The sequence below is a fragment of the Platalea leucorodia genome, assembly GCF_965183815.1.
Source record: "Platalea leucorodia genome assembly, chromosome: W".
In the NCBI taxonomy this organism is placed as follows: Eukaryota; Metazoa; Chordata; class Aves; order Pelecaniformes; family Threskiornithidae; genus Platalea; species Platalea leucorodia.
The window spans coordinates 37413382-37423857 of NC_138859.1; the positions used below are offsets into that span (position 1 = coordinate 37413382).

A 10476-nucleotide genomic window follows, 5' to 3' on the forward strand; every position below is an offset into this window, starting at 1 on the left:
ATAGTGTTTAATACGGCTTGGTAGGCATGGGCCAGGCCCCAGCACATTGCAGTGATTTGTGTCTCCCTAGAATTGTCAGGGTGAAAACATACTTTTTCCAAATGTTCTACTAATTTTTCAGGATTCTGCACTTATTCAGGGGTGGAGTTCCAAAACACTGGAGGGGCCCACTGTCCTAGGCATTTTCCCATGCTCTCCCACACACCCTGCCACTCATAACTATCCAGCCTTGGGGCAGATCTCTGGATGATATTCTTAAAATGCTTATTAACTCTAGAAAAAACCGAAACAATATACCCAAGAACTACCAATAGATATATCTTAACTACCCAAGGATGTTCAAGATACTGAAAAGTTGTTGTAATGAAGGAGGAAACATCATAGAAGAAGGCAGTGAAGGTGCCATTCTGTATTTCCTCCATAAAAAACCTCTCAGAGGAAGAGGTATAATTGCTAATTGTCTCCATGAGGTGGTACCCAAAGTACAGTAATGGCTTCAGTACAGAACCCAAATACCAGATAGCGCTCAAGGTCAGTGTTTTAATAACAAATCTCCCAGGCAAAACATCACTAATCATGGCAGAGCACAGCAAACTGCAACACCCAACACCAATCTTTAACATGTACTGCAAAAACAAGAGCATGGTGCAGATCAGGTACACTAATACCGAGAGCAGATGAATCAGTATTATGACCAGCAACTGCTAGCAGATACAAATTCCTTAATACACTCTGATTAATCTGTTATTATCTCAAACCCTTCGTGCCCCATGTTGGGCGCCAAAAAGGACTGTCGTGGTTTAACCCCAGCCAGCAACTATGTACCACACAGCCGCTCGCTCACTTCCCCCCCAGTGGGGTGGGGGAAAGAAGTGGAAAGGTGAAAGTCAGAAAACTCATGGGTTGAGATAAGAACAGTTTAATAATTGAAGTAAAATGAAATAGAATGGTGGTAGTAGTAGTAGTAGTAATAATAATAGTATAATACAATAATAATATACAAAGCAAGTGATACACGACACAATTGCTCACCACCCACTGACTGATGCCCAGCCTGTTCCTGAGCAGCGATCGCTTCCCCCCCGGCCAACTCGCCCCAGTTACATACTGAGCATGATGTCATGTGGTATGGAATAACCCTTTGGCCAGTCTGGGTCAGCTGTCCTGGCTGTGCCCCCTCCCAGCTTCTTGTGCACCTGGCAGAGCATGGGAAGCTGAGAAGTCCTTGACTGGTGTGAGCACTACTTAACATACTGATGTTTTAGTTGTTGCTATCAACATTATTCTCATCCTAAATCCAAAACACAGCACTATACCAGCTACTAAGAAGAAAATTAACTCTATCCCAGCTGAAACCAGGACAAGATGGCAAGGTCAGTAATATTTATACTGATGCCAGGAGGCCCATTCCATTTGGTTGCAGTGGTGATGGGGACAGGATTGTGGAACAACATGGCTTCTCCTCTCTTATGTCACTTAGTGAGCACAGGCAGCACTGATGGGAGCACCAGGATGTCTCCCCCATAAATCTGCTTCTGCACCCTGTTATGCAACACAGGTCCAAAACCTGCAACGACTGCTTAGCTTTCTGCATGGCAAAAGCGGTCATTGGAGCCAGACACACAAGTTCCCAATAACCATGAGATTAGTCCCACAAGACTCCTCAGAGCAGGCAAAACATCACTACAGGAGAAAAGCTCTGACAGAACCAAAGAGAGCACAGAGTGCATTCAACAGTGAGCAGAAAGCAGTTCCATGTGGGTGCCTGATAACATAAAAAAAAGATGCAAAGTCAAAGCAAAAAAACCCAAACCCAAAACTGAGGTAGAAGAAGAGCAAAAGGAAACATGAACTGCCATATAGGCTATAGTTATACATGGCCTTAAAAAAAAAAAAAAAAAAAAGACACCTCAGCAGTTTTGCTTTGACAACGATGGCCTTGTAGAGTTTCACCTGAAAAGCCACGTTGCAGAGCCAGTGCAATACAGTATTGCCCGAGACAGATCACAGGGAGAAAGGAGGAAACACACACAGGGGGCAGGGTGGAGCTGAAAGAAGAAAAATCATGGATATGGGGACGAGGTTTGAGTTCCATAAACAAGAAAGAAAATACAACGCTTAAATGTTTTCTAGGAAAAAAAAAATAAAAATGCCAGAACAGGGACGGAACCGTTTGTGGCAAAAAATACTGCCAGGTGAGGCTGCAAGTGATGGAAAGAAAGGGAAAGTGGAGGAAGCAGAGAGGGAGCAGAGACGAGCCGCACAAAGAACTAGATCGCGAAGAGGACCAAGCCCGCCCTGGGGGAACGCGGGCTTTACCTTACACCCCAGCACAGCCGCACAAATAAATCGGTTTTGTAGACCACAGCGTACGTTTGGGAGTCCAGCACCCCCTACAAGCAAAGCAACTTCTACTCATCACCTCATGACTCCGACTCCGACTCCGACTCCGACTCCGACTCCGACTCCGACTCCGCCCGGAGGAGGCTCTACTCCTCCAAGTCCCGCCCACACAGGTCCCGCCGCCGCGGAGGGCGCCCCCTCCTGGCCCAGGCGGCAGCAGTGCAGCGTGCCTCCCTTCTGGCCGCCATCTCGCTCCACCCCGTGTGCTGTGCCCGGTCCCGGTCCCGGTCCCGGTCCCGGTCCCGGTCCCGGAGCTTTCCCCCCCGGTCCAGCACCGCTGCTTCTGCTCCAGAAAGGTACAAGAGAGATGATGGGGGGCGACTGGGGAGGAATTTGTTGCGCGGCCGAGGGCTGCGGGTCGGTGGTTGGGGGAGGGCAAGGCCAAGCAAGGCGGTTACGGGCTGGGCCCGAGGGGAGCTGAGCTTCGGCGGCGCTGCGTGCGAGCAGACTTCTCCCCCGGCAGGGCTGGGGTATCCTCCCGCCGGGGGTGTGAGTGTGGTGAGGGGTAGCTGCACACCTACCCTACTGCCGGGCCCGGGTTGTTGTGGCCTGCGCCGCCGAGTGCTTCCTGACGCGCTTTCCATGGGCGTTCTTGTTGCTTCCGCAGATGAAAGAAACGATCATGAACCAAGAAAAGCTCGCTAAGCTCCAGGCCCAAGTGCGCATCGGTGGCAAGGTAGGAGTCGTCTCCCCTCCCTGCCTCAGGATTGTGCGTCTCTGCCCACACACTGGGCCTAGGACGCGGGATCCTGAAAACTCGGGTGGGGAGCAGCCCTAAGGGTTCTCAGCTTGGCTGGACCGTCCTCGGGGGAAGCTGCACTGCTACAGGGATCTCTAGTCAGTTCAGTAGAAGCAGGATGTAGGAGCTGAACCTCCAGCCTTTTCTGTTTGGGTTTGTTATATTATAGCTGACTTGTAGCCTATATTCTTGTATAGGCTATATTAGAAGGCACTTAAGATTTGAAAGTAAGTAGACCTTACAGCAAGTGATCTTGGGTATAGTTTTCATAACAGATTAGAGAGGGCTATGTTCCAAATTCTCGTCGCAAATCTTTAAGATGCCCGTGGCTGTTTTCTTGCTCTTTAGGACAAAGCTGGAGTTTCTGTACTTGTCATGCTCTTATTGTAGAATAACATGCTCGGAAGACCTTTTTATTTTGACATCTGAATATATGTAGCTGTGTGATTACTTATAATCTGAAAATAAAAAAGTACGTTGAATATAGTTGTATGCTAGTAAACATTTTAATTACAGTTTCAGTTTTAAGGCAAGAATTTGTTAGTAATTTTTTTTTTCTACCTGAGGAAACGTACACACAATATTTTAGAATACAAGCTATTCAACAGAACTCTTGCTGAGAGAGTTTCCAGTAGCTTTCATTCCTCTGTTGAAGTTTTTGCCTTTAGCTGGAGATTTAGGCAGCCTTAAATCAGTGTTAATCCAGTAATTAACTGGCTTGGTGATTTTGTGTATTCTTTGTATGAGTTACTAGTTAAGCAGAGAACTGCTGTATTATATTGATGATTATGTGCATGTTACCAGCGCGTGTGTATTGACTATAGAGGTTTTTAACATTTGTCACTGTACTGGGTTTTTTTCTTCCTTGTGAGAAAAGGTTGCACATTGCCTCTGCTGGAAGATTTTCATGACACTGCAAGGCTGCAGATCTTAAAAACAAGCTAAATATTATATTTAGGTGGAGGGCTATTGTAGTACTTTTTATGTGAAATTTGATATTTTTGTGTAGGATGTTGATACAGCTAAATGTAATTTTGTTTCTTCCAAACCTTTTTAGAAGACTGGCAGATGAGTCTGTAGCATTCCATTTGTGGCCTGCTGTACCCACTTCTCTTTAATATAAAGGTAGAGGGGTGTGAACAGCGTGTCTCAGCATGATCAGGATGGAATTTGCTCTCTAAAACCCTGTAATCTTTAGAAGCTTAAATCTGTGGGGATGAAAGCAACAGCTGTTCATTTAAATTAAATTCATATTTCCTGGTTCGATATCCATACTTAATATGGGTAAAAAGGGGATACATGTTCCTATATAGCCTTTGATTCAAGACATCCTTTTTTGAAATTGGAGAGGTCTTTTGTCCAGAGAGACTTAACCCTTATGTGGCTCAGTTCCTGGGTAGCCAAGGTACTTAATTTAAGCCATTTCTGTAATTTTAGTAGTTTTCAATTGCTGTGTGTGCTAACCTGACAGTAGCAGGGAACGAACATCAGGCTTTCTAGACAAACAACTAAACTTTTGAGCTGTAGTCTTCCAAGTGTTAGTTTCATGTGAATTTGTCTATTAACATTTCTTGTTGTTTGTAACTGGATTATGTTAGAGGTGTTAGTGTCCGGCTAGTTTTCTGACTTCTACCAGTGGACTCAAAAGGTATTGCAGCCATTTATACAGCTGGGCAGCAACACATTTTCTTATTGCTAGCATGTAGCAGATGGGCAACTGGAGTAGGAGAACTTAGATTAGTAGTTATAGTGTGTCAAAAAGGAGCTTAGCTTCACCTATTCCTACGCGTTTTTATGTCAAATTTTACTGAAGCCTTATGATTGTGCAAGGAAGTATAAAATGACACTTTCTTCTTTTTCGTAGTTATAGATATCTTCTAATATGGGACAATTATTTCCCTGGAGAAATCTAGAGCTCTGTGTCTGTAGGGGAACTTAACCTTTGCTTTTTTTGCTTTCTAAACAGGAGTGGTCTGGAATACTATGTAGAAGTATTTTTTAAAAATATATTTATAAAGTATTTTGGGAAAATAAGTGTTCTTCAAATTTGTATGTGCAAGTCCATCAGATGGAGATGTCTATTTGGAATAAAAAAATGAGTGTTTTGGGTTTTCTCATATTCATTTGTTAATGATATGTTGATAACTTTATGGTCTCTGACTCTCTATTATAAAAATTTGGCTACAACTTGAGAAAGATGATCTAAGGAAAAATTAATGGGCTTCAGAAATTACTGAAAACTGTGCTCAGTCTTCAGTTTTATGCCTATGGTAACAGACAAGGATAAACTTGCAATTTTTCTTTTCGAAGTAGGATGCTGCAGAATCCCCATGAGAATTGTGGAACAAAGGTTCTCTGGTGCCTTGCTTCCTAAAATCTCACGCTTCTGACAAACGTGCAAAGCTTGCTTTATAGCAAGGGAAAGACTGCTGCAGTGCAGTTGGAGGGGTGGGGTTGTGTGTGCTGTAACACAGAAATAGAACTTTGTATACAAAGTTGATTTGTAGATGGCTGCAGAGTAGTTATACGGCCATGAGGATTAGAGTTTGTGAAGAACTATTTAAATATTAATTTATAAATTTTTTTGCAAAGGGTACTGCCCGCAGAAAGAAGAAGGTTGTCCACAGAACAGCTACAGCAGATGACAAGAAACTTCAGTTTTCTTTGAAGAAACTGGGTGTCAACAATATTTCTGGAATTGAAGAGGTAATTGCTTCAGAGGGAAAAATGCTTTTCTATATAGAAATATAAAATGTATCAAACAATTTCCTGGTAAGTAACATCTTAAACTTGCCTGTAAATTATCAATAGGTCTTTATTGGGCTTTAGGAACTTCAGGTAGTTTCCTGTTAAATTGAAAAATCATGCTAAACTGCTTGAAATACTGGATTTTTTTTTTTTTTTTCCTGCAGGTAAATATGTTTACCAACCAAGGAACAGTCGTTCACTTCAATAACCCTAAAGTTCAGGCATCTCTGGCTGCTAACACTTTCACTATCACCGGCCATGCTGAGACAAAGCAGCTGACAGAAATGCTTCCTAGCATCTTAAATCAGCTCGGAGCTGACAGTTTGACCAGCCTGAGGAGATTAGCAGAAGCCCTACCCAAGCAACGTAAGTTGAAACTTGAATGCATTTCATGCTGGCAGCTATGTGGCTTATTTGTATAGCTGCAGTGAAATTCAGTGCACTCTTACTGTCTGCAAGCATATTATAAAATGCTTATAAAGAAGTGGAACTCTTAGGTCTTATTTATAACTCAAATCCAGCAATGAATATAACAGAATAAAGCAGAGGCACCTGTCTCTCAGCATATCTTGCAGCTGGTCTAGGACTAGAAAGTTGTGGCCAGACTTGATTTCGTGGTGGTTTACTTCTTGGTGTGGCTACCATATTTTGACATACCTAGTTCATTAAAGCTAGGTAGAGTTACTCTGGGAGAGTTAGGTTTTAAAAAAAGATATACTTTGAGTATGTCTGTTTTGACACTTTCAATGGAAACATAAACAACAGGGAGAGGGACTTGAGGACAGACATCTTGCTACTGCTTTGCTCCCTCACAGGTGTAGTGAAGGTATTTCTTCTTGCATGGGCTTTTTGATAGCTAAGAGGGAATTATACAGTATTTGTAAGGAAATATGTTATAATTTCTGTGTGTGTAGAACAGTGTAGAGAACAGGACTGGCATGATCATTAAGCTAGATACACCAACTTCCTATTCCATCCTTAAATTAGTAAAAGAACCTGAACACTTGTTCTCCCTAAAACTGTGTGGGAAAAGTAGAGGAGGGACTTAAGTATGTGGTGTTTGGTAAAGGTGCTTCTCCTACAGGGTGAGAATTGGGAGTGAAAGACAGGCTTGTTGACACTGGGAACATTCTTCGTGTCCTGCATGTAGGGTCTTCCTACTTACTTTCTACTTCTTCTGGTAGTTATGAACTTGATTGTTACGTTTTTTTCTTTCTGTGCTTTGCTGCCAGCAAAGATAGCCTCTGTTTCCATTCCTAAAGCTGATGATGCTTCCCTTCTGTCAACTTCCCACTGAAAAAAATCCTGCTAGAAGTAGTCTTCAGGAGGTGAGGTAAACTGCTTCTTTCCCCGTGAAGCTCAGGTCCCTCCTTCCTAGTGTCACCTGTGTGGCTTCCTTGTGGTAGTAGTGGGGCTTGAAAGAAAGAAAACTTGAAGGATTTAAAATGATCCCTTAAGATCTCTCTTCTTATAGCAAGGTGAGTATATTCTGGATAAGCTAAATTGCACAGTTTTGATATTAGGGAAGCTTGTTTAAAGTGCTTGCTTTGTATGACCTGGTAAATGGCTATTTCTTTCCACTTTGGGTGGATGCCAGAGTAGTTGCACAAACCTTTCCATTCAGCATTGTCTGCTAGATTTGGAAGTCTGACATCAGAGTGAAGTATCTGTGATGATTGCATTTGCAGGTGCTAAAGTAAACTTAGTCTGGTCTGGGGGATGAGAGAGAATGCAGACAATTTAGGAGGAAATAACATGGTTCGCTTTTAAAATGTTGTATTTGTCACTAAGATGCACTCAAGCTGTAACAGCTTTCTGCTGTTAAAAAAACAAAAGGAGGGTTAGCGGTGACCTTGTCCCAAGCCCTTTCAGAACAAAGTTTATGCATTCATCTATTTTGGTTCTCTAGAAATCAGGGTACAGCAATTTCAGAAGTCTAGTATAAACCCATCTCTTTCCTCATGCTTTTCTTGAAAACTGAGAAGGATTAATTAGGATAAAACAGAGGTGATAGGCTAAGCTGTCTCATACTCTCTAGGTAGTACAGCTAAGAATAGCAGTAAAAGTAGTGGCACAGGCACCCAGGGACCTGAGATATCTATTCTTAGCGTTATACTGCTGCAGTTTCACAGATGCTCATTGGTCTGCTACAATGGACATGGTTAAGTCTCGCTAGCTCTGGCAAATAGAATGGGAATAGTTAAGAAATTACTGAGTCAGCAGAGATGCGGACCAGGACACATGGTTAGCTCAGCCACCTAAGTATAAAATTGTGCATCCAGTTCCATATTCCTCTGACTTTGCCAGGGAACAGTAATATCTTTAAGTGCCTCTAGTCATGTGTGTCTACCTGCAGCTTCACAATTACACCTTAGTTTTCCTTGAAGGCCTAGGATCATAAGATCCTAAGATTTCCTTATAACTTGCTAATGTTGTAAAATATGTAAGCCTCAAGAACCACTGAGTAGTCAATAAACCAAGCTGTTTTTAAGAGAAATTGGTAAAAAAATCAGTCTCTCTGCTTTTAGCTGAAAATGATTACCATGTAAGGCGCTCTATATATCTAGAACCAAGATGGTGACTAGTAAACTGGTTTAGCATGCATCTTCTCATTTTCCAGCTGGGCTGTTTGAGCATTATCAGTAACAAAGGGTTAGTTGTAGATTTCTGTTCAGCAGAGGAACTGGATAGAGCATTGCAGTTTAGCTCAGACTCTTTGATAATGTTTTCAAAAAACACAAAGCAAAACAGCTTTGTAATCAAGATGCTTATGTGGTGAGCTTGACTGATGCTTTTGAACTGCTTCCTCTTGCAGCTGTGGATGGAAAAGCACCACTTGCTACTGGTGATGATGATGATGAAGTTCCAGGTAAGAACAAGCATGCAATGGAGGAAAAGGAAGTGAATTTTGCTGAGAGGTAACATGTGCGGCATAAGATTGGGCCAAGGACGGTAAGAGTATTGACTAGTCACTCGCTGTTACAGAATTTCTGTGGGCGTTGTTTTCAGACACCATGTGAGACTTAGATGGACCATTGGTTTGAGCTAGCATTTTTGTCCTGTGTAGGAGTAATAGCTATGGCTAAGATAATTAATATTCATTAAGAGTGGTAAGAAACTACCTTTTCAGTATCACTTTGCCCAGCTGTGAGTATGGTGAAGTTAAATGCTCTTAGAATTGTGCTTTATAATGAACCATCTAAAACTTACTTGTTTAAACAAGAATGAATCATGAAGCTCTTTAAATGTTATTTGGTCTGTATTTTATAAGCTGAATTTTTTTTTCCTTGTAAGCACTTGACATGGAGTAGAACTTTGGGGGGGGGGAATTGGCAAAGCAGAAGTGGGTCAAACTTTAATTTCAACATTTTTCTTTTTGTAGATCTTGTCGAAAACTTTGATGAAGCTTCAAAGAATGAGGCAAACTGAACTAAGTGACACTTTCTGAATAAAGTTAAAACTTGAAAAAGCTACATGGAGCTGCTATTTTATATTGTGACTGCTTTTATTTGATTTTATTTTTATTTCCTGATGAGGTCTCAAGATTTGTAATATTTGGAAACTCCTTGAACCTGCATCTCACTTTCAGTTATTACTTGTACACGATATTATTTTTGTGGCCTGGCTGAACAAGCCTATGCTTTGAAATAAGTCAGATTGCTAATGAATCTCTGCCTAGACACAATTTTTGAGTAACTTGTATACAAGCAAAACCCCATCTTTAATGAACTTTGGCATACAATAAAAAAATATAAAATAAACTTTCTGGTGTGGCTTTTTGTCAGAAAAGCAGGAAAAAAAATTGGCCATAACTCCTAAACAATCATAAAAGGTTTTGCTTTTCTGCAGAGCATCTTCCTTTTGCTGTGTTAGAAAACTGGCTTCTAAAAAAAATTTTGGTGCATAATGGAGCATTTTAGACTTAATCGGTGAATTCCCAGTGTTTGCAGGTCAGAGCACATATACTGTGTTCCTAAGACACTTTGTAATCTACTGAATTTAAGAACTAGACCTGTATTCTAAGATTACTTTATGGTGGTATTGGGTTTACGTGGCAACGTTGGGGGGGCTGCAGGGGCGGCTTCTGTGAGAAGCTGCTAGAAGCTGCGCCCATGTCCGACAGAGCCAATGCCAGCCGGCTCCAAGACAGACCCGCCGCTGGCCAAAGCTGAGCCCATCATCGACGGTGGTAGCGCCTCTGTGATAACATATTTAAGAAGGGGTAGAAACTGCTGTGCGACAGCAGCTGCGAGAGAGGAGTGAGAATATGTGAGAGAAACAGCCCTGAAGACACCAAGGTTGGTGAAGAAGGAGGGGGAGGAGGTGCTCCAGGCGCCGGAGCAGAGATTCCCGTGCAGCCTGTGGTGAAGACCATGGTGAGGCAGGCTGTCCCCCTGCAGCCCATGGAGGTCCACAGTGGAGCAGGTATCCACCTGCAGCCCATGGAGGACCCCACTCCAGAGCAGGTGGATGTGCCTGAAGGAGGCTGTGACCCCATGGAGAGCCCGTGCTGGAGCAGGCTCCTGGCAGGACCTGTGACCCCGTGGAGAGGAGCCCACGCTGGAGCAGGTTTTCTGGCAGGACCT

The 10476-nt window shown here is 42.7% G+C and overlaps 1 protein-coding gene across 2 annotated transcripts; it reads left to right on the plus strand.

Annotated features, from left to right (window-relative positions):
* The first annotated feature begins 2568 nt into the window (after nt 1-2568).
* Nucleotides 2569-9619, plus strand: LOC309601620 (transcription factor BTF3-like). 2 transcript variants are annotated; one of them, XM_082334757.1, is made up of 6 exons: nt 2569-2699; nt 3011-3079; nt 5735-5848; nt 6055-6256; nt 8706-8759; nt 9273-9619. In XM_082334757.1, the coding sequence occupies exons 2-6, from the start codon at nt 3011-3013 to the stop codon at nt 9317-9319; spliced, it is 486 nt and encodes a 161-aa protein (XP_082190883.1). In that variant the 5' UTR covers nt 2569-2699; the 3' UTR covers nt 9320-9619. The 2 variants fall into 2 exon arrangements, with proteins under 2 accessions (XP_082190883.1, XP_082190882.1); XM_082334756.1 differs by lacking the exon at nt 9273-9619 and having other exon boundaries at nt 8706-9073.
* Nucleotides 9620-10476: the final 857 nt, after the last annotated feature.